Raw genomic sequence first — 21,498 nt, forward strand, 5'->3', positions numbered from 1 at the left:
ACTTTACTTGTCAATGCCTCATTTCCACATCAGCTTCACTCTATGCATCATTGCTGAAAATGTCTTCTCTGTACATACAAAATACCCACTATTTACGATCATTTGTCATGTCTTAAGTCCTTGTGAACCTTCATCCTATCTCTATACAATCTCAGTGTAAGTTTTATTTTTCCTGCTGAGAAAACAGATGTCATGTGTGAAGATAATAGAGTTCTCAAATTATTGGAAATCTTAGGGTAAATTACATGGATTTGTAATGTCAAGTAATGGCTTAGACAACTAAAGTGTGCCACAGGCAAAAAAGTTAAGATTTCACATGTGAACTAAAATTAAAGAAGTTCCACGTGTGAAATAACTGTGACATCCGCGCTCCGGCATGACGCTGTCCGTGAGCACTCTGTCATGTCCACGCTGCCGGCGGGGATGGGATTTGCATCACGGGACATGCCCGCATGTGAATCCCAGCCCGTCACTCACCTCCCTGTCCTTGCAGCTCTGATGCACATGCACCTGCCTTCTAGGGTGCGCGCATGCCAGAGTGCTCACTCTTAAGGGGCCAGTGCTCATTTAGTCAAGTGTCTACACCTGCCCCCTGGTCCTTAAATATCAGCTCCTCCCTTTGTTCCCTGCTGGATCTTTGGTTGTCTATTGCCATAGTGAAAGTTGCCATAGTGAAAGTTCTGTGTCTCTGTTATTGTGTGCCTGGGTCTTGCTACCTTCCTACCCTGCACCTTTGTTCCTGCGCTGACCTACTGCCATCTTGCCACGTCCTGCCAGTCTTCTTCTGTGCCACGCCACCTCCCAGCTACCTGTGTGGACGAGTCGTGCCAGGGGTAGCGACCTGGGTGCCGCCTGCTGCAGCAAGACCATCCCGCTTTTTGGGGTGGGCTCTGGTGAAAACCAGCGGCACTTTAGACTCTGCTCCCTGGCACGGCTCACGTCATCATCCACACAGGCCCAGAGGATCCACCACCTGCCGTGACCATAAAAATTACTTACAATGCATTTAGAAAGTTTTCAGAAACTCACTTTTTTTTTTTTTACATTTTGTTATATTCTGGGCTAAAAAACTAACAAAAAACAAACACGTTTACCCCATCATGACAAACTAAAAACAGATTGCTACAAATCTTTGCTAATTTATTGAAAAGGAAAAACTAAAAATTTGCATTGACACAAGTATTCATACCCTTAATTTAGTACTTAGTTGAAACCCCTTTGGGAAATATTACAGACTCCAGTCTTCTTGGGTAAGATGCCTCAAGGTTTGGATGAGGACTGACAGTGGAAACCATTTTTAGGTCTCTCCAGAGATATTCGATTTTCGTGGCAATGGTTGGGCCACTGAAGGACATTCACAAAGTTGTCTCCAAGCCACTTGTTGGAAGGTGAACCTTCAGTCCAGACTATAATTTGGAATAATCTGGATCAGATTTTCATTAAAAAATATCTTTGTACTTTGCTCTATTAAGCTTTTTCTCAACGCTGACCAGTCTCCCTGTCCCAGCTGCTGAAAAACACCCCCACACCATGATGCTGCCACCACAATGCTTCACTGTAGGGGATGGTATTGGGAAGATGATAAGAAGTGCCTGGTTTCCTCAAGATATGATACTTAGAACGTAGGCCAAAATTTAAATTTTGGCTTCATCAGACCAGAAAATCTTGTTTCTTACAGTCTGTAAGTCCCTTAGATGTTTATTTTTTATTGTTTTTGCAGACACTAGGAAGGCTTTTGCGTGTGTCTTTTACTGAGGAGAGGTTTCTTTCTTGCCACTATGTCATAAAGGCCAGCTTGGTGAAATGCTGCAGTGATAGTTTCTCCCATCTGAAAACAGGATCTTTGTAGCTTAGCCTGATGGACCATTGGGTTCTACATCACCTTTCTTACCAGGACCCTTCTAACCTGATAACTTAGTTTCATTCCAAACTTCTTCCATTTAAGAATTATGGAGGCTACTGTGTTTTAAGCACTACAGGCGGTTCTTTCTACCTCATGGCATTCTGGGGTATTAAGTGCAAAATAATAAAGGAAATTTTTTTTTTTTTAATTAATTGTAGCACTAGACTGCAACATAACAAAAGGTTAAAAAAAAGTATCTGGGTCTGAAAACTTTCTGAATACATTGTAAGTAGATTAAGAACTTTCCTCTAAGGTTCAGAGGTTTTAGCAACAATGTCTATTTATTCAGGACTGGGGAGTATGTGTCAAACTTCATATTTCATGGGGCTACATTTTGGTCTTTCAGTTTCCTTTGTCAGATTATGGTGTACTAGCCTATGGGATTATATTGGAATGTTTCTGGAGCTCTTTTTCCTTCCTCTGTAAAATAGGAATAAAATACATTTGAAATTATAGCATAATAATGTGCACAATAAAAGTTTATAGAAAAGTGGCTGACAACCACATTTTTACAGAATTTCATTGAGCACGTTATTGGATAATTTTTTATTTTATTTTATTCCTGTTTTACAGATATATTTGGCTATTGATTATGCACTGTGTCCACATGATGTTTGACTGATTTTGTGGCTCCTATAGAGAATGAATGGAGTGGTAACATGCATGTTCTCAAGATCATGTTGGGTCCCATCGGTCAGACACCCCTGTCCCCATAACACCCCCCCCCCCTTCTTAAAAGATAGTTATGAACGATGATGAAGAAATGACTTTCCAAAATGACATGGAGATGGACATGGAGAAACACAGTCCACTCTGGGATGTCAAGTTGCCAAGACAACCATATGATGCCCAGCAAGTTCCGTGTATCCTATTATTTAGATGCTATTTATTAATGCCCAGAACTCATTAATCATTGTAAGGTTGGCTTGGCAACATAGAATATTTATAATAGACAAATATTTCACCAAAATGTTAAATATAGAACAGAAAATCAAAGGCAAGTAGGTGGTTAACAGAATTGGGAATGGGCTATGAAGATGCATCTAATTTAGGCAATTGCATAAACAGTGTACTTCTGGAATTGCAAAAATGAAGATACTTTGCACAGACGTTTCTCTTCTCCATGACTTCACCGATGCCACTTGCTCCTAGGCAGTTTACTGTGCAAAAAACAACCACATTTATTAGACAATCAAACCAGACAATTAGAACTCCTCACTATTGTTCTATACAATAGTGTTGCTCACGAATATAGCACGAATATAGCACTATATATACGCAATTACGAATATTTGTTTTTTTTTCCACAGTACACATGACAGTGATGATCCCTCTCTGCTTCCAGCTTGTGTGGTGTAAACAAGGCTGTAATACTACTGTGTGAGACTGGCAAACTTTCGCATATGTAAATTTTTGTATATGCTAATTTTTGCATATGCTAATTTTTGCATATGCAAATGTGCGCATATGAGAAAATAAAACGTGAATATTACGAATATGCAAATTTAGCGAATATATGACGAATATTCGTCCATATGTTCGCGAAATATTGAGAATTCGAATATGGCCTATGCTGCTCAACACTGCTATACAACCAGGGCCGGCTCTGCAAAATAGGCTGCTGCCTAGAGCGCCCTCTTGATGAGGTGTGCCACTCTGCCTGCCACAAGAAAGTTAGACAACCAGCATCCAAACCACTTGCTCAACAAGCAGCTTACTACTGTGTCACCCCAGTAGTAAGATATTTACATGAGGAGGAGGGTTGTTACAGTGTGTCACCCCAGTAGTAAGATAATTACATGAGGGGGAGGGTTGTTACAGTGTGTCACCCCAGTAGTAAGATAATTACATGAGGAGGAGGGTTGTTACAGTGTGTCACTCCAGTAGTAAGATAACTACATGAGGAGGAGGGTTGTTACAGTGTGTCACTCCAGTAGTAAGATAATTACATGAGGAGGAGGGTTGTTACAGTGTGTCACTCCAGTAGTAAGATAATTACATGAGGAGGAGGGTTGTTACAGTGTGTCACTCCAGTAGTAAGATAATTACATGAGGAGGAGGGTTGTTACAGTGTGTCACTCCAGTAGTAAGATAATTACATGAGGTGGAGGCTTGTTACAGTGTGTCACCCCAGTAGTAAGATAATTAAATGAGTAGGAGGAGGGTTGTTACAGTGTGTCACCACAGTAGTAAGGTGGGGTGTGTCAAAGGGTGGGACAATGTGTGGAGTCAAGGGGGCGGCAAAATTAGCTTTTGCCTAGGGTGACAAAAATCCTTGAACCAGCCCTGTATACAACTTGTAATATTCCAAACAACTGGCCCTGGCTCTTTAAACAATAATTTTGGCAAGTCATTTTATTGTATCTGTTTACTATGTTTAGTCGGCTTCTCTGTTTGTGCGATTTATTTGTGCTTTTCTGTATTTATCCTTCTGTATGTATAGTAAAAAGTTTGTAATGAAGAGCAGGAATTATTGGAGGGCCAGCTAAACATGGCTGTTGACAGCTGAAGCTTTTTGAAGATATCACATGACCTCTAGGGTCAGAATTTGCATCATCCTGCCGAAATAACTATGGAGAAGATTTACCGTATTTTTCGCCGTATAAGACGCACTTTTTCTTCCCCAAAACTGGGGGGAAAAAGTTGGTGCATCTTATACGGCGAATACACCCCTATCGCGGCGGTCCCTGCGGCCATCAACGGCCGGGACCCGCGGATAATATAGGACATCACCGATCGCAGTGATGCCCTGTATTAACCCTTCAGACGCGGCGATCAAAGCTGACCGCCGCGTCTGAAGGGAAAGTGACACTAACCTGGCTGTTCAGTCGGGCTGTTCGGGACCGCCGCAATTTCCTCATCATCACGTCGTCGAGTACGTGCGTCGGCGTGCATAACGACGTGATGGCGGCGACGGAGAGCAAGGATACCTGGCCGGCAGCAGAGACGTTCCGGAGCGACGGGGACACGGCGACAGCGATGGAGCGACATCCAGGGCAGCGGTGACGGGTCCGGAGTGGCGGGGACACGTGAGTATTACCTCCTATGCAGTGGTCTTCAATCTGTGGACCTCCAGATGTTGCAAAACTACAACTCCCAGCATGCCCAGACAGCCAACGGCCAATGGCTGTCCGGGCATGCTGGGAGTTGTAGTTTTGCAACATCTGGAGGTCCGCAGGTTGAAGACCACTATTGGGTTCAAAATCTTTATTTTTTTAGATTTTGCACCTATAAATTGGGTGCGTCTTATACGCCGGTGCGTCCTATAGGACGAAACATATGGTACATTGTATTTAAAGTCTTTTTGGCTTGTCTTTGCCACGTGCGCCAAAATCACTTTTTATGCGTCTTTTTACAGTAAACAAAAATCTGCACACCACAGCAAATCTAGTCCAGCCCAGACCTGGCTTAGGAAGGCACTTTTAAAAAGTCACACATTTTTGTGGCAAATAGTCACAGAGGTGAGGAGGAATCCTACAAAATGGTGTTCTAAAGCGAATCATTGTTTTTTTTGCTTATGTTTGCCAAATTTATCAACTGTCCTGCAATAGTTTTATAAATGTTTTGCACATAAGCAAAAATAAAGCAAAAATAAATGACTTTAAAACTCACTTTTTGGTTATACAACAAAGATTTAGCAAAAACATAGCAAAATGATGACTGTAAAATAGACGTGAGCTATACTATATATAACAGTTTTGTCCAAACATTATGTCTCCAGCTGTTTCAAAACTACAACTTCCAGCTCGCCCACTGTCCGGGCATGCTGGGAGTTGTAGTTTTTAAACAGCTGACAACACACTGTTTAGAAAGCACAACTGTATAAAATGTTCAGCAAGCACCATGAGCTAATGACTAAAGTATAGATTAATAGCTAAAGTATAGATTAATAGCTATACATTTACCGTATTTTTCGCCGTATAAGACGCACTTTTTCTTCCCCAAAACTGGGGGGGAAAAGCCGGTGCGTCTTATATGGTGAATACACCCCTATCGCGGCGGTCCCTGTGGCCATCAACGGCCGGGACCCGCGGCTAATACAGGACATCACCGATCGCGGTGATGCCCTGTATTAACCCTTCAGACGTGGCGATCAAAGCTGACCGCCGCGTCTGAAGGGAAAGTGACACTAACCCGGCTGTTCAGTCGGGCTGTTCGGGCCCGCCGCGATTTCACCTCGGCGGTCCCGAACAGCCTGACTGAATAGCCGGGTTAGTGCTTACAGGACACCGGGAGGGACCTTACCTGCCTCCTCGGTTTCTTCTCCGTTCAGGGATCCCCTGTATGGCCGGCGCTCTCCTTCCTCGTCATCACGTCGTCGCGTACGTGCGTCCGCGTGCGCAACAACGTGATGGCGGCGACGGAGAGCGAGGATACCCGGCCGGCAGCAAAGACGTTCCGGAGTGACGGGGACACGGCGACAGCGATGGAGCGACATCCAGGGCAGCCGTGACGGGTCCGGAGCGGCGGGGACACGTGAGTATTACCTCCTATGCAGTGGTCTTCAATCTGCGGACACAAGGGTTACAATTAGGATAATCTGAAGCCATAATTCCAAGTGCTGTTGTTCAACCACAAAACCATTGCACACGGGCAGATAACATGAACATCTAGACAAGGGGTGAAAGTAAATACCAGAATTCCAGGCAAACAATATCCTAATTTTATGTATTACTACTATTGCTGTTCTATGTATTTCTTTCTGTTTACTCATACATATTTATTATTGTTTGTTTCTGCCAGTCTCCCGGATTCTATTTTCAAAACCACAGAACATAAACTTCAGTGAGGCAGTGAGGCCAAGTCTGAATAAAGAGGGACTTGATTCATGGGAGCAAATATTGAGATGTTTCTCTTTGGTGGGGAACTTTTAGCTTTGTGAGACTTCAAGAAATGCAATGAGTCATATTATATAAAATATAGAAGTGAACTGTGTTCCAAATGATTAATATTTCATTTCACCACATTTTTATTTTTTTGCCCATGACTTTTCTGTAACCGTATAAGATTTCTCAGAACATTTATAGACAGAATGTTGTTCTAATATCAATATTTTACATTTGACCTGAATCTCTTACAGAACTTAGATAGAAATGACATTTAATGGGTTTGTCTCCCTATGTGTGAAATAAATATGGTATTCATAAAATAAATAAATACATAAAAAACAAAAAAAAAATTCTGTGCTTACTTTGTTTATTTTATTTTTTACAGAAATAGATAATAAGGATATTAACTCCTTTTCCCTCTTTACAATTCAGTCCGTGCTTAACCTCTTCAGGACACAGAGCGTATGGATACGCCCTGCATTCCGAGTCCTTAAGGACCGAGGGCGTATCCATACGCCCGTGGGAAATCCGGTCCCCACCGGTAGCCGGTTGGGGACCGGAGCCGGATGCCTGCTGAAATCATTCAATTCAGACATGCGATTTTCTCCAATTCCGGCTGATCGGGTATCTGGTGACCCGATCACCCGGAAAATAGGGCTGACCGAAGTTGTCAGCAACAGCCCCGATCAGCCTTAGGGATAGGAGTGAAGTAGCAGAGCTGCGATCTCCTCCTATCTCCTGCCATTAGTCAGAACGGAGTTCTGACCAATGGCAGCGCAGGACAGGGGGTTTCATTGACAACCCCCCGTACTGCCCGCCCCTGGATGTCGAGGGGATCTGGGAAGAAGATGGAGGCCGTACCTGCAGGAGAAGATTCCTGGGGACCCGGGATCTTCGCTGGAGCCTGCTGGATACTTGCTCATGCTGGGAGTTGTAGTTTTGCAACATCTGGAGGGTCACAGTTTGGAGACCACTGTTACAGTGGTGCCCAAACGGTAGCCCTCCAGATGTTGCCAAACTTTAACTCTCAGCATGCCTCGACTGCGCAGGCATGCTGGAAGTTGTAGTTCTGTAACATCTGTCCCTTCAGATTTTGCAATTTTCATGAAATTTTAGAAAATTGCTGCTCTACTTTGAAGCCCTCTAATTTTTTCAAAAAGCAAAAATATGCCCATTTTATGATGCCAACATAAAGTAGACATATTGTATTTGTGAATAAAAATTATTTTTTTTGAATATCCGTTTTCCTTACAAGTAGAGAGCTTCAAAGTTAGAAAAATGTTAAATTTTCTAAATTTTCATGAAATTTGGGGATTTTTTACCAAAAAAGGATGCAAGTAATGCCGAAAATTTACCACCAAAATAAAGTAGAATATGTCACGAAAAAACAATCTCAGAATCAGAATATTTGGTAAAAGCGTTTTTGAGTTATTAATTCGTAACGCGACAGTAGTCAGAATTGCGAAAAAGGGCTCAGTCCTTAAGGTGAAAAAGGGCTGCGTCCTTAAGGGGTTAAACTACCAATCCCATCATTCCATGTTTGTAAGTGTGAGGTCCCTTTTCTCCCTCCCACTCATCAGCCACCCCACCCAGTGAAACACACCTGTTATTTCTTCAATGCAACAGACCAGTGTTTTCTGACCAGGGTGCGTCAAGCTGTTGCAACGGTCAGCTCCACTCATTGAAGCAAAGACAGGCTCCCTCTGATTACCTGACTAGTGATGAAATGGAGTTTGGAGAGAGCTATGTCTTCTTCAAAAGCAAGCCTGTCAGGTGATTTATGCTGGACTATATAAGAGCACCATATTATAGAGGAGGGAAGCTGAGCTCTGCTATTTTATAATTTTATGGGATATGAAGCAGAATACAAAGAGTTAAATATAGGAGTCTCTTCTGTACATAATGAGACATTGTATGCCTTGCTTCTCATCTATAGTGTGTGGGTTGACAACGCTTAGAGCATTACTGGCTGACATGTGCCAGACTGCACGCTTTCACTGTTCTAGGCACATACTGAATGCAATCAGTATAAGCTGACATTATGTAAAACTTCACCAGCTTACACGTTCTCGGCCACACATGCATTACTAAGAGTAAGCTAGCAATGGATAAAGTATCATCGTCTTACTCTACAGTACAGAAGCAGTGACTCCTTTCATTTTACAGGATTACAGTTTGTGTAGATCGCACCGGCTGGTACCAAGATGCTCTGAGCTGGTGTGAAAGCTGCAGTGCGCTGGCGTACTGCACCCTAAGAAGTTGTGATACAACCATGTTTAGTGGTGGCTACATCTGTACACAGAAGATTGTCAATCAGCCTGTGTGGGCAGAGAACCCTGTAGAAATGTACCCTGCCTTACATTAATCCTATATACCCCAGTATATATCTCCTATCATTTACTGCTCTTGGACATGGCAGCATAAATCACTCGGCAGATTTGCTATAAAATTAGTCTGTACATAATCTTGGATCTGTTAAATAAAGAAAAATAACAAGTACACTAATAACTTCAGTACCCTAGACCACAAAGGGTATACCCATTACCCATTAACCACAATCCAAGACCACTGCAGATTATACTAATACACTCAACTAGCACTATTGTCTGTGGGTGGAAGTCAGCAGGCATTGTCTAAAGTGGACACTTTTCTGGCCCTATTGTTTATGGATGAATTTTCCTTCTGTGTACATGGCGTTCTAGGATTATAGGGGACTTTCTGGTCATGATGGTAGATTTATGATTAGCTGTCATTGGGGGTACTGTGACTGTCATAGGAAAGCCATTTGTGCACTGTATAGTCTCATCATTTACTGTATTTGGTTAGTATGGCATTAATATTCATGTGTACTACATGATGGCATTTGTTAGAAGTGCAGTAAAGCAGAGTTGACTTTTGTATGCTGCACATTATTCATACTCTTTATAATAAGGGAACAAAATGTAAATATTTAGTGTGTGCTTTTGGTATTGTGATAATGCAGCATATGCATAACCATACTAGAAGGAGGCGCTTTAAATATGTATTCACACGTACAGTATTCTGCGCATATTTGATGCACAGGATTTTATGCTGCAGATTCTATGTAATGAAATGACTGAATACAGCTTCAAATCCTGTGCTTTAAATATGCACAGGATACTGTATGTGTGAATAAACCCTTAAAGGGGTACTCCCATGGAAAACTTTTTTTTATTTTTTTTTAAATCAACTGGTGCTAGAAAGTTAAACAGATTTGTAAATTAGAAATTCACAGCACTGGTAAAACGTTCATTTATTTCTTCTTCACCTCACCTCACCACATGGACTTGCACCTTGTTTGATTTTCTATGAATTTTAATAAGAAGAAATAAATGAACGTTTTACCAGTGCTGTGAATTTCTAATTTCTATGCTGTTAAGTGGTGACGGAGGACTACTACACGTGCACGGAGGAGGTGAGCGCTACCCATTTACCCTTTTTTTGCATAAGATTTGTAAATTACCTCTATTAAAAAATCTTAATCCAGTACTTTTTAGGGGCTGTATACTACAGAGGAAATGCTTTACTTTTTAGATTTCTCTGATGTCATGACCACAGTGCTCTCTGCTGACCTCTACTGTCCATTTTAGGAACTGTTCAGAGCAGGAGAAAATCTCCTTAGCAAACATATGCTCCTCTGGACAGTTCCTAAAATGGACAGTAGAAGTCAGCAGAGAGCGCTGTGGTCATGACATCAGAGAAATCCATAAAGTAAAGCATTTCCTATGTAGTAGCCCCTAAAAATTACTGGAAGGATTAAGATTTTTTAATAGAAGTAATTTACAAATCTGTTTAACTTTCTGGCACCAGTTGATTTAAAAAAAAAATTCCACGGGAGTACCCCTTTAAGAAGACATCTGTTTTAACTACTTTACATAGGTCCTATTACATTGCATATGTTGGCCCCCTACCTAAACCTCTTTATAAGCCAAAGTAAAACAAAACAGTAGAACATGCCTCCCTCTTATGTGATCCCAGTATTTCTGCATAATACATGGGGGGGAATAGTAATTGTAATGCACCCAGTGCAATGCTTCATTTTTCCTCTAGGCAAAAAATGATCCAACATGGTACCTCTATGATCATCGCATTGACAGGGAGTTGATATCTGCTGTTGAAAATTGAATTCAGACAAAACATCTTACATCATGTCTTAACATTTGACATACATTTTCAGTATAAGCTCTCGTGTATGTATAGAATACACATTTGACCATTATTTGGCTTGAATAATTTATTATTATCTCAGCTTTAACCTTTGTAATTGTCAGTTATTCCTGACCTCAATTTAAGAGCGGAGAGAGAATAGCTGCCATAATATACAGCCCACCCCTCCCCTGCTGCCCTCAAATATTGGTGTTGTGTGGGTTCTATTTACTGTAATATTTATGTCTCGTATACAACAGTATGTTTAAGTTATCAACAAACAATCAATACTATAAAAAATAATATAGTATTTCTATTCAGAAACATACTAAACACTAGTAGACAGGCCTTGAAAGTGAATATGCTTCATCTCCCCAGAATCTTCGTATGTCAACACTGTGGTTTGGAGAGAGATTTATGACACAGAACGTTAAGGAAGTGAGGATTTATTTATTTTAGTGAAAGCTTTCATAGTGTGCATGGCAAGGTGGTCGTAAGCCTGTTTGATGACACTTCAAGCGCTAGATCTATTTGATTTAAACTAATACAAATGGTCGTATTAAAGAATAGCTGTATATAATAGGGTTGTCAGGGAGTTTGATAAAAACAAAAAATGTACTAACCTGATAAATTCCCTGCCGTTCCATTGACACGACTTTGGTGGTCCTCACCGGTTTATGTTTATGTTTCCTCAATGATAACATCGTCACTGGGCTCAGCAGTATTGTGCTATACATGCAAGCATCATTGCTGAGACCAGTGATCGACTTCAGTGGTCATGTGAATGGATGTGACATCACCACTGCATTAAAGTAAGCAAAGACCGTCAGGGACCATTAGATCTTCCGTGCTGGAGCAGCGGGGATACAACAAGTGAATCATTTCTCTTTTAATTGTATCATATAATTTCCTGCTACTTTTTTAATTCCTAAATGAACTCATTTTAATATATCCTTGCATGTAAAAAAAACTGTAAATGACCACATTTAAATATGTTGACATAGCAATGCATTGTGGAACAGTATAAAGCAACTCAGAGCTAAAGTGAATCTGTCAGTTCTGCACGAGGTACAGAGCAACGGACACAAGAAGTTAGAGCACTGTGAGCTAAGACTAACCATACTTGTGTTTATTAAGTTATAAAACCAATCTTTTTTGTACAGTCTGCGTCACAGAGGTGGGGCTGAGCTGGGATGGCGCACCTCCTCCCCTTCCCTGCATTTCCCCGCTTGATTGACATAAAGTGCTCTGTTGTGGGAGCTAAGTCCTGTATGTAAATCATGCAGGGCATGGCTGGGATAACATGGAGGAGGCATGATGAAGAAGGTCAGCACCACTTCTTTGACACTCCGGCTGTACAGGGTAAGAGAGATTTTATAACTTTATTTAAAAAAAGGCTGTCACAGAAAACACTTACAGTTAGTTTAAGATCCCTATAACTTGAAGCATACCTGTCATATAAGAGAAAAAAATAATGCTTATATATGTTACTTACTAGGTTGTGCAGATGCTTTACATGTCTTCGTATGTGTTCAGCTTTTGTTTTTGGCTCACAAATCCCACTGTTCAGCTGCTTACTCATTTTGACATGCACTGCTCAGGAAGGGGCATGTCCGAAGCAAGCACTAAGCCTGCCTCACTTACCATGCATTCACTTCCTCCCTGAGTCTGCTGTGTTGGGTCTCTTAATCCAGTCAATGGAGGCTGCTCTGTAACCCCCCTCCTCTCTGTTTTCAGACAGGAGTCTGATATACAGGACAGGAGTGTGCGCAGAGGAGCGCTAGTCTCACCCTAGTCCCACCTAGTCCCACCCCAAATACTGGACTTTGTCCCTGCCAGCTGGAAAAAAGATGATGCTGCAGTCAGAGAAGGAGTATGTTCTGGATGGTATGGGGAACCCTAGTGGTGTTTTTTTTTTTTTTTTATAAGCCATGATTTCTACAAAAAGGAGATAGCATTATTTACATTACAAAGGTTAATGTTTTGCCACGATGTACAAGGTATAAAAAGTTTTTGCTTCTGACAGTGCCCATTAAACTGTCGATGTCTGCATCTCCATATATCGTATGGAACTGACAGATTCCCTTTAATATGGATGGATATATTACAAAGCTCCTGAATTGTACATTTGCTGACAAAATAGACAGTGTTGGTAAATGTATATTTTACAATTGTCATGTATATTAAAGTAAAATGGTTTAATAAAGGTGAAATATGAAATAAGTTTTGACATCCTTTACTCTTTATTTTACAGGACATACGGGACGGTTATTAAAATCCTTATGTTTCACCAGTCTTTCCTTCCTGTTAATGCACATCATCTTTCAAATAACAATAAACAGCTTGGAGGCCAGAAAGACAATAAATCCTTATTTTAACTGTAAGTAGAATTTTATTATATTCCACATAATGTAAATAAAACGTATATGCTCATGATTCTTTTTCTTGAGCTTGCACAGTATTTTACTAGTAGTAACACTGTTTTGTGCTCAGTGATTCTCTTCCTATTGGGGCATTTAACGGGGTACCCCACTGGCCCGCATTTGGAACATTTAGTTCTGAGTGCTATGTGCATGCTGCGGGGGTTGGCCATGCCCCCTCATGACATCACGCCACGCCCCCTCAATGCAAGTCTATGGGAGGGGGCATGGCAGCTTCCATGCCCCCTTCCATAGACTTGCATTGCGGGGGCGTGGTGTGACATCATGAGGCCCCCCCTCAGCACGCACACATCGCTCAGAACTAAATGTTCCAAACGGTGACCAGTGGAGTACCCCTTTAACATCTAAAATCCCTCCTGAAACATCTGCACTTCCCTGTAAATTCTACGTAATTGAACATAGAACCCTTTTGTTTTCCATGTTTTGTATATCTATAGGATTCCTTATTGTTGCAACCCAGGGCTCAAGTCCTGCAGGAACGCATGGGAATGGAGTTCCTGCATTTTTTCCACAGCAGGAACCCTGTTCCCATTAGTAGGAGTCCTGCAGGACCAGCCTTTAAGTGGAAATCTTGAGTGAGTTCCCACACTTTTTTCCCAGGACTTGACCCCTGTTGCAACCAGAATACAGACACTAGTTGGTAAGAATAAGTGCCCCTCTAAATTGCATATAGGACTTGTTACTAAAGATTAAAATTATTATTCTTACATTTTATGCATATTTATTATTTTTATACTTACTATGCCGAATGGCATTTATTGTTTGTACTTCATATATAGTATGTGCCTTCTATTTAGAAAACTTATTTGAACTTCTTGAAATGTGCTAGGTATTCTTTATCAATAACAAATGTTGTCCATGTAGTACATGAATGCGTTAGGGCTGTCAGAACGGACCCACCGTAGCAGTCTGGCGCTGGCTCAAAGTTATAGTGGGGCAAAAAAGTATTTAATCAGCCACCAATTGTGCAAGTTCTCCCACTTAAAAGATGAGAGAGGCCTGTAATTATCATAGGTATATCTCAACTATGAGAGACCTAATGAGACAAAAAATCCATAAAATGACATTGTCACATTGATTTACAACCCCTTCATGTCCCCTTCCGTTTTTGCACTTTCGTTTTTTCCTTCTTACACTTAAAAAATAATAACTCTTTCAAATTTGCACCTAAAAATCCATATGATGGCTTATTTTTTGCACTACCAATTCTACTTTGTAGTGATAGCAGTCATTTTACCCAAAAATCTATGGCAAAACGGGGGAAAAAAATCATTGTGCGACAAAATTGAAGAAAAAACACAATTTTGTAAATTTTGGGGGATTACGTTTCTTCACCTTATCTTTATTCTGTAGGTTCAAACGATTAAAATGATACCCTACTTATATAGGTTTGATTTTGTCATGCTTCTGGAAAAAATCATAACAACATGCAGGAAGAATTTATATGTTTAAAATTGTCATCTTCTGACCCCTATAACTTTTTTATTTTTCCACGTTACGGGCTGGTATGAGGGCAAATTTTTTGTGCCGTGATCTGAAGTTTTTAGTGGTACCATTTTTGTATTGATTGGATCTTTTGATCGGTTTTTATTCATTTTTTCATGATATAAAAAGTGACCAAAAATACGCTATTTTGGACTTTTGGAATTTTTTTGCGCGTATGACATTGAGCAGTCATTCGGCGATTGGACACGGAGGAGGAACGTAAGGCAGCGCCTCGTGTCATCCAGCTGTTCGGAATGCTGCAATAATGTCCCGGTGGTCCCGAACAGCCCACTAAGCTAACCGTCACTTATTAGCTTTCACTTTAGACGTGGCGATCAACTTTAAATGGTTTAAATGGTTAATAGTGCGCGGCACCGCGATCAGTGCCATGGGTCCTGGCTGTTGCTAGGTGCAGGGCCTGATGCGGGGCCAGGCCACGGGGCCCGTGTTATAGAAAGGGAAAGGACCCAGGACGTACCGGTACGTCCTAGTCGGGAAGGGGTTAAAGAATTTATTTGCAAATTATGGTGGAAAATAAGAATTTGTTCAATAGCAAAAGTTCATCTCAATACTTTGCTATATACCCTTTGTTGGCAATGACAGAGGTCAGATGTTTTCTGTAAGTCTTCACAAGGTTTTCACACACTGTTGCTGGTATTTTGGCCCATTCCTCCATGCAGATCTCCTCTAGAGCAGTGATGATTTGGGGCTGTCGCTGGGCAACTCGGACTTTCAACTCACTCCAAAGGTTTTCTATGGGGTTGAGATTTGTAGACTGGCTAGGCTACTCCAGGACCTTGAAATGCTTCTTACGAAGCCACTCCTTTGTTGCCCGGGTGGTGTGTTTGGGATCATTGTCATGCGGAAAGACAGAGCCATGTTTCATTTTCCATGCCTTGCTGATGGAAGGAGGTTTTCACTCAAAATCTCCCGACACATGGCCCCATTTATTCTTTCCTTTACACAGATCAGTCGTCCTGGTTCCTTAGTAGAAAAACAGCCCCAAAGCATTATGTTTCCACCCCCATGCTTCACTTTAGGTATGGTGTTCTTTGGATGCAACTCAGCATTCTTTCTCCTCCAAACATGACAAGTTGAGTTTATACCAAAAAGTTCTACTTGCTCTTTAGCAAACTTCAGACGGGCCCGGAGATGTACTAGCTTAAGCAGGGGGACACGTCTGGCACTGCATGATTTGAGTCCATGGTGGTGTAGTGTGTTACTGATGGTAGCCTTTGTTACTTTGGTCCAAGCTCTCTGCAGACCATTCACTAGGTCCCCCCATGTGGTTCTGGGATTTTTGCTAACCGTTCTTGTGATAATTTTTACACCACGGGGTGAGATGTTGCATGAAGCCCCAGATAAAGGGAGATTATCAGTGGTCTTGTATGTCTTCCATTTTCTAATAATTGCTCCCACAGTTGATTTCTTCACATCAAGCTGCTTGCCTATTGCAGATTCAGTCTTCCCAGCCTGGTGCAGGTTTACAATTTTGTTTCTGGTGTCCTTCAACAGTTCTGTGGTCTTGGCCATAGTGTAGTTTGGAGTGTGACTGAGGTTGCGAACAGGTTTTTTTTTTCTTTACTGATAACAAGTTTAAACAGGTGCCATTAATACAGATTATGAGTGGAGGACAGAGGAGACTCTTAAAGAAGAATTTACAGGTCTGTGAGAGCCAGAAATCTTGCTCATTTGTAGGTGAACAAATACTTATTTTCCACCATAATTTGCAAATAAATTCAAAGACAAAGATTTTATGTATTTTTTTTCTCATTCTGTCTCTCATGGTTGAAGTATACCTATGATGAAAATTACAGGCCTCTCTCATTTTTTTTTAAGTGGGAGAAGTCACACAATTGGTGGCTGACTAATTACTTTTTTGCCCCACTGTATCAATATCAGTAAAACATTGCCTATGTGCTGCACAAAATCTGCTGTGCATCGGTAAATACGCTCCGAATTCTTTCTAAGAGCAGACACACAGGCCTATCCATCCGCAGCCTTGTGACAGTCACTTTGGCAAACTTGCCCCGCCTCCAAACCTCACTGCTGCACACAGGGCTGCTGCAGGGAAGCCCTGTGTGTTTGCTTATAGGAGAATACACAGCATATGTACAACTGCGCAGCAGATTTTGCAATGCAAAATATGCTGCAGATACGCAGTGTGTGACCCTGCCCTTTCAGTATAAGATGTAAGCTGTACTGTCTATTCTGTACTACATATATAGTAGTATTAGTTTGCAATTTCTGCTAAGCTCAGACTCAACAAATTGTTCAAAACTCTACATTTTTACTAGCATTTGTGGCTTGAAACGCCAAACATTGAGTTTCAGCTGAAATGTAAAGCAAATGTCTAGACAGCGATTCTCGTGTACGTGCAATAGTTGGTTCAAGTTTTACAGAAAGGAAATTAAATGTAACAGACTGAAACTGTATGGAACTTTTATAAAATAATGCAGATATAAAAGGTTACATATGTCCTGTATGGCCTGCAGTCTGGAAATGAACGTTCTAATGTATAGATAAAAAACTTTCTCACGCTGTTTGTCAAAATGCAGGACGTTCTGCACGTTCCAGAAACAAGCCACATTTAAATGGGAACTGTCATTATAAAAATACTTTTGATATGTCAGCAAAAGTTTTTAACAGAAAGGTCTGAGTGTCTAGACCATGACAGATCTGCAGAATGAGCTGCGAAAAATTTTGCGCATTCTCTCTCGGTTATTGTTATATGACCAAGATGGTTGCATAAATAAATTCAGCCTGATCATTATAGTTAGGGATGAGCAGATTGAATGTGACAAATCCTAATTCATTACGAATTTAAGGAAAAATTTGATTCACAACAAATACGAATATCGCCGCGATTCGATGAAATAAATTGCTTCATTAAGCTCCATTTAGTGCGGTGCAGGGCATATCAAATGGTGGATCCACATGGGAGGACATCGGGCAAGGAACTCTGGGAAGGCGAGAGGGCGGGTAGACCCTGAATCACATACAGCATTGAGCCTATCAGCAGCCAGCCAGCTCTTGGATGTCACAGCCCTATATAATCGGCAGCCATCTTGCGGCCAGCCATTCCAGCATTGTATTTCAGAGAGAGCGTTTTATTGCAGACAGAGATAAAGCAGTGTGTGTGTTGCACAAGCCCAAATCCCAAATCACTGCAGAAAAGCACTGACAGGGAAGGGAAGGGAGAGGAGAGAGAGAGACATAGAAACTCTGTACTGCTGCAGTGGGGTGTACAGCAACTCTAAAACTTATAGGGGCCAGTTAGGCTGAGCACTAAGAGCCATTGTCACCTGCTATTAGTGCATGATAATACTTTACTGGGCTGTACTACACAGCAACTCTGTGCTGCAGCACTAGTGTGTACTGCAACTCTAAAGCTAACGGGGGCCAGTGAAAGTGAGCACGAAAAGCCATAGTCACCCTATTACAGTGCCTAATACAGGTTGCATAGCGGAGTGTGTTGTCGTCTTATAAGTGTAACCTGGTCATACATAGGTGGTGTACGTTTTATTTTCCTGTGAAACTAATTTGGGCATACTTACTGTGAAAGGCCAGCCAAAGCTACACACTTGTTTTTGTAGCCTAATACAATTTTAAGTGGAGCATATTGTCCACCTCTCATAAGTGTAAACTGTATGCACACCTACGTAGTGTCCTTTATATTTTTCCCGTTAAAATAATTTGGGCCTAGTTACACTGAAAGGCCAGCAAAAGCTAAACACTTGTTTCTGTAGTCTAATACAGTTTTAAGCGTAGTGGAGCGCATAGTCCTCCTCTCATAATTGTAGACTGCATGTACACCTACGTGGTGTCCTTTATATTTTTCCTGTTAAAATAATTTGGGCCTAGTTATTGTGAAATCTAGTTACTGTGAAAGGCCAGCCAAAGCCACACACTTGTTTCTGTAGTCTAAAACAGTTTTAAACATAAACTACACACCTCCTTTTGTCGCCAAAGTGTAGTGGAGTGTATTTTCCTCCTCTCATAAGTGTAACATATACGCACTCAGCTGGTGTATAATTATGTCAGGTAGAGAAGAGCCAGAACGTGTACGTAGGAGTGGTAGAGGCATAAATTCATCAGGCGCAGGCAGAGGTCGCAGCAGAGTAGGGGCGTGTGGCAGCAGGAGTTGCAGCGAGAGGTCTGTGCTCCCGGTGTCAGCTAGCAGTCGTGTCTCGAACAGCAACCCAGGCTCTGTCATTGTGCTGCCATATGGTCTCTTCATGCTGCTGCTGCCACCTCTAGGCTCTGTCATTGTGCCTCCATATGGCCTCCTCATACTGCTGCCCCATTCAGGCTTTATCATAGTGCCACCCTATGGTCTTGTCATACTGCTGCCACCTCTAGGCTCTGTTATTGTGCCGCCATGTGATATCCTTGTTATATTGATCTTGTCGTTTGACAAGGGGGGGGGGGGGTTAAATGCCTGGGCTGGGACAGGTGGTAGCTGGCCTCGCGGTGGACCACCAGCTCAATTTTAAGATACAAGTACAAGCTTTTCCACTGCTGCAACTTATAGCAGTATGCGCCCACGCATCCAACGGCGCAGAAGCTGAATGTGCTCCTATCCAAGTTGCTGGTGCTGCAGTCCCTCCCTTTTCAAGTGGTGGGCTCTGCACCTTTCAGAGAACTGATGGCTTGTGCCGAGCCAAGGTGGAGTTGTCATTTCTTTGCGAAAAAGGCAGTACCAGCCCTGCACAATTTTGTGGAAAAGAAGGTGGGCCAGTCCTTGAGCCTGTCCGTGTGTAACCCGGCAGTGCTGATGTGTGGAGCTGTAACTACGGTCAGGCACTATACATGTCCTTTACGGCACATTTGGTGGATGTGGTTCCTGCACAGCCACAACAGCAACTTGGACAGGTCACGCCACTTCCACCTCCACGCTCTCAGGCAGTTGGTCCTGCGACAGTGTGTGACTCCGCCTCCTCATCCTCCCCCATGTCCTCAGCCTCCACTGCATGGACAAGTCTCGGTGCCCCTCCAGCATACCATATGTGCAGGGCACGGTGGTGTCACAATGTTCTTCACATGGTTTGCCTTGGCGAATGGAGTCACACAGGGGAGGAACTGCTAAAAGTGATTCATCAAAAAATCGAATCATGGCTTGCATGCACTTCAGCCAATAGTACACTGCAAATCACCCTCTCCTTTAGCTGCAGCATCATAACAGATGAGCAGAACAGAGGAGCAGAAGCAGGCTGGGGAGCTACAGGGTGATGAGGAAGACGAGACAGAGGACCCAGACACACCCTGGCCATGTGGTATCCTCATGCTGCTGGCACATTAAATGAAACTTTTTAGGTTCATCTTTTTGAAATCTTCAATTTAAGTAAAAAAAAAATATCTTTAAGCTTTTCTGCTCCACAGGAGGTTTCTGTCTTCTCTCAGCTCGCCTTAGGAGGACCGCAAGCTGGATTTTAAGATGCAACTACAAGCTTTTTCACTGCAGCAACTTCTAGCAGAAACTTCTAGAAGTTTTTAACAGTACTATTTTTGTATTGATCAGCTTTTTATTCATTTTTTAATTAAATAAAAAGTAACCAAAAATACGCCATTTTGGACTTTGGAATTTTTTTGCGTGTACGCCATTGACCGTGAGATTTATTTAAGGATACATTTTTATAATTTGGATATTCCTGCACGTGGCGATACCACATATGTTTATTTTTATTTACACTGGTTTTTTTTTATGGGAAAATGGGGGTGATTCAAACTTTTATTAGGGAAGATGTTAAATGATCCTTATTAACTTTTTTTCTTTACTTTTTTTTTCAGTGTTATAGCCCCCTCTAGTGGCTATAATACTGCTCTAACTGATCTTTTACATTGATCTTTGTTATCTCATAGGATAACATTGATCGATGATTCTGCCGCTTGACTGCTCATGCCTGGATCTCAGGCACTGAGCAGTCATTCGGGGATCGGCGACACAGGAGGAAGGTAAGGACCCTCCTTGTGTCTGCCAGCTGTTCGCAACACCGCGATTTCGCTGCAGCGGTCCCGCTGAGCTAGCCAGGAGCAGTTTAATTTCACTTTAGACGCGGCGATCAACTTTAAACACCGCGTCTAAAGGGTTAATAGCGCATGGCACTGCGATCAGTGTCGCGCACTATTAGCCTTGGGTCCCGGCCGTTGTTAGAGGCCAAGCCCAACCCGCTATGATGCGAGTCCACGCCGTGGCCCCGCGTTATAGAAAGGGAGCAAACTCGGTGTACAGGTACGCCCTGCATCCTTAAGGGGTTAAAAACCTTCAGCAGTTAGGTAGAAATCCTTCAGAGAACACAGGATTTCATTTCCTTTTTCTGTCTTTTCCATTTTTGGATGGCAAACTGTGACAGCAGTGGGGGAGGGCTCTTCCTGAAACCAGATGCCTTACAGACACGAACAAATCTGATATGTGGTTTGGGAAAGGATTGGGAAGAAAGTCTCCTGGGGCAATTATAAAGAAAGTATATGTTGAAATGGAGTAGAGAAGGGTAAAATTGCTGGGAACATGACCGATTGACTTTTCCACAGATATCTGCCTTTGGTTGTTGTCTGACATGGAAAGGCCTACAGATCACCACAAAATGGCCTGAACTGGCCATATGGAATGTGTAGTGTATGGGCGGAAAAAGGCTGTACTGGACAAATCACTACAGGGAACATTTCTTAATGT

The 21,498-nt window shown here is 42.0% G+C and overlaps 1 protein-coding gene across 1 annotated transcript in view; it reads left to right on the top strand.

The window, feature by feature from the left end:
• Positions 1 to 21,498, top strand: part of PIEZO2 (piezo type mechanosensitive ion channel component 2) — a 398,577-nt gene that overhangs the window by 168,904 nt on the left and 208,175 nt on the right. Inside the window, exon 3 of the mRNA XM_056521559.1 lies at positions 13,154 to 13,279. Coding sequence (XP_056377534.1) covers positions 13,154 to 13,279 — 126 coding nt within the window. The remainder of the gene's footprint in view (positions 1 to 13,153; positions 13,280 to 21,498) is intronic.

The sequence above is a fragment of the Hyla sarda genome, chromosome 5 (genome assembly GCF_029499605.1).
Source record: "Hyla sarda isolate aHylSar1 chromosome 5, aHylSar1.hap1, whole genome shotgun sequence".
Taxonomy (NCBI): domain Eukaryota; kingdom Metazoa; phylum Chordata; class Amphibia; order Anura; family Hylidae; genus Hyla; species Hyla sarda.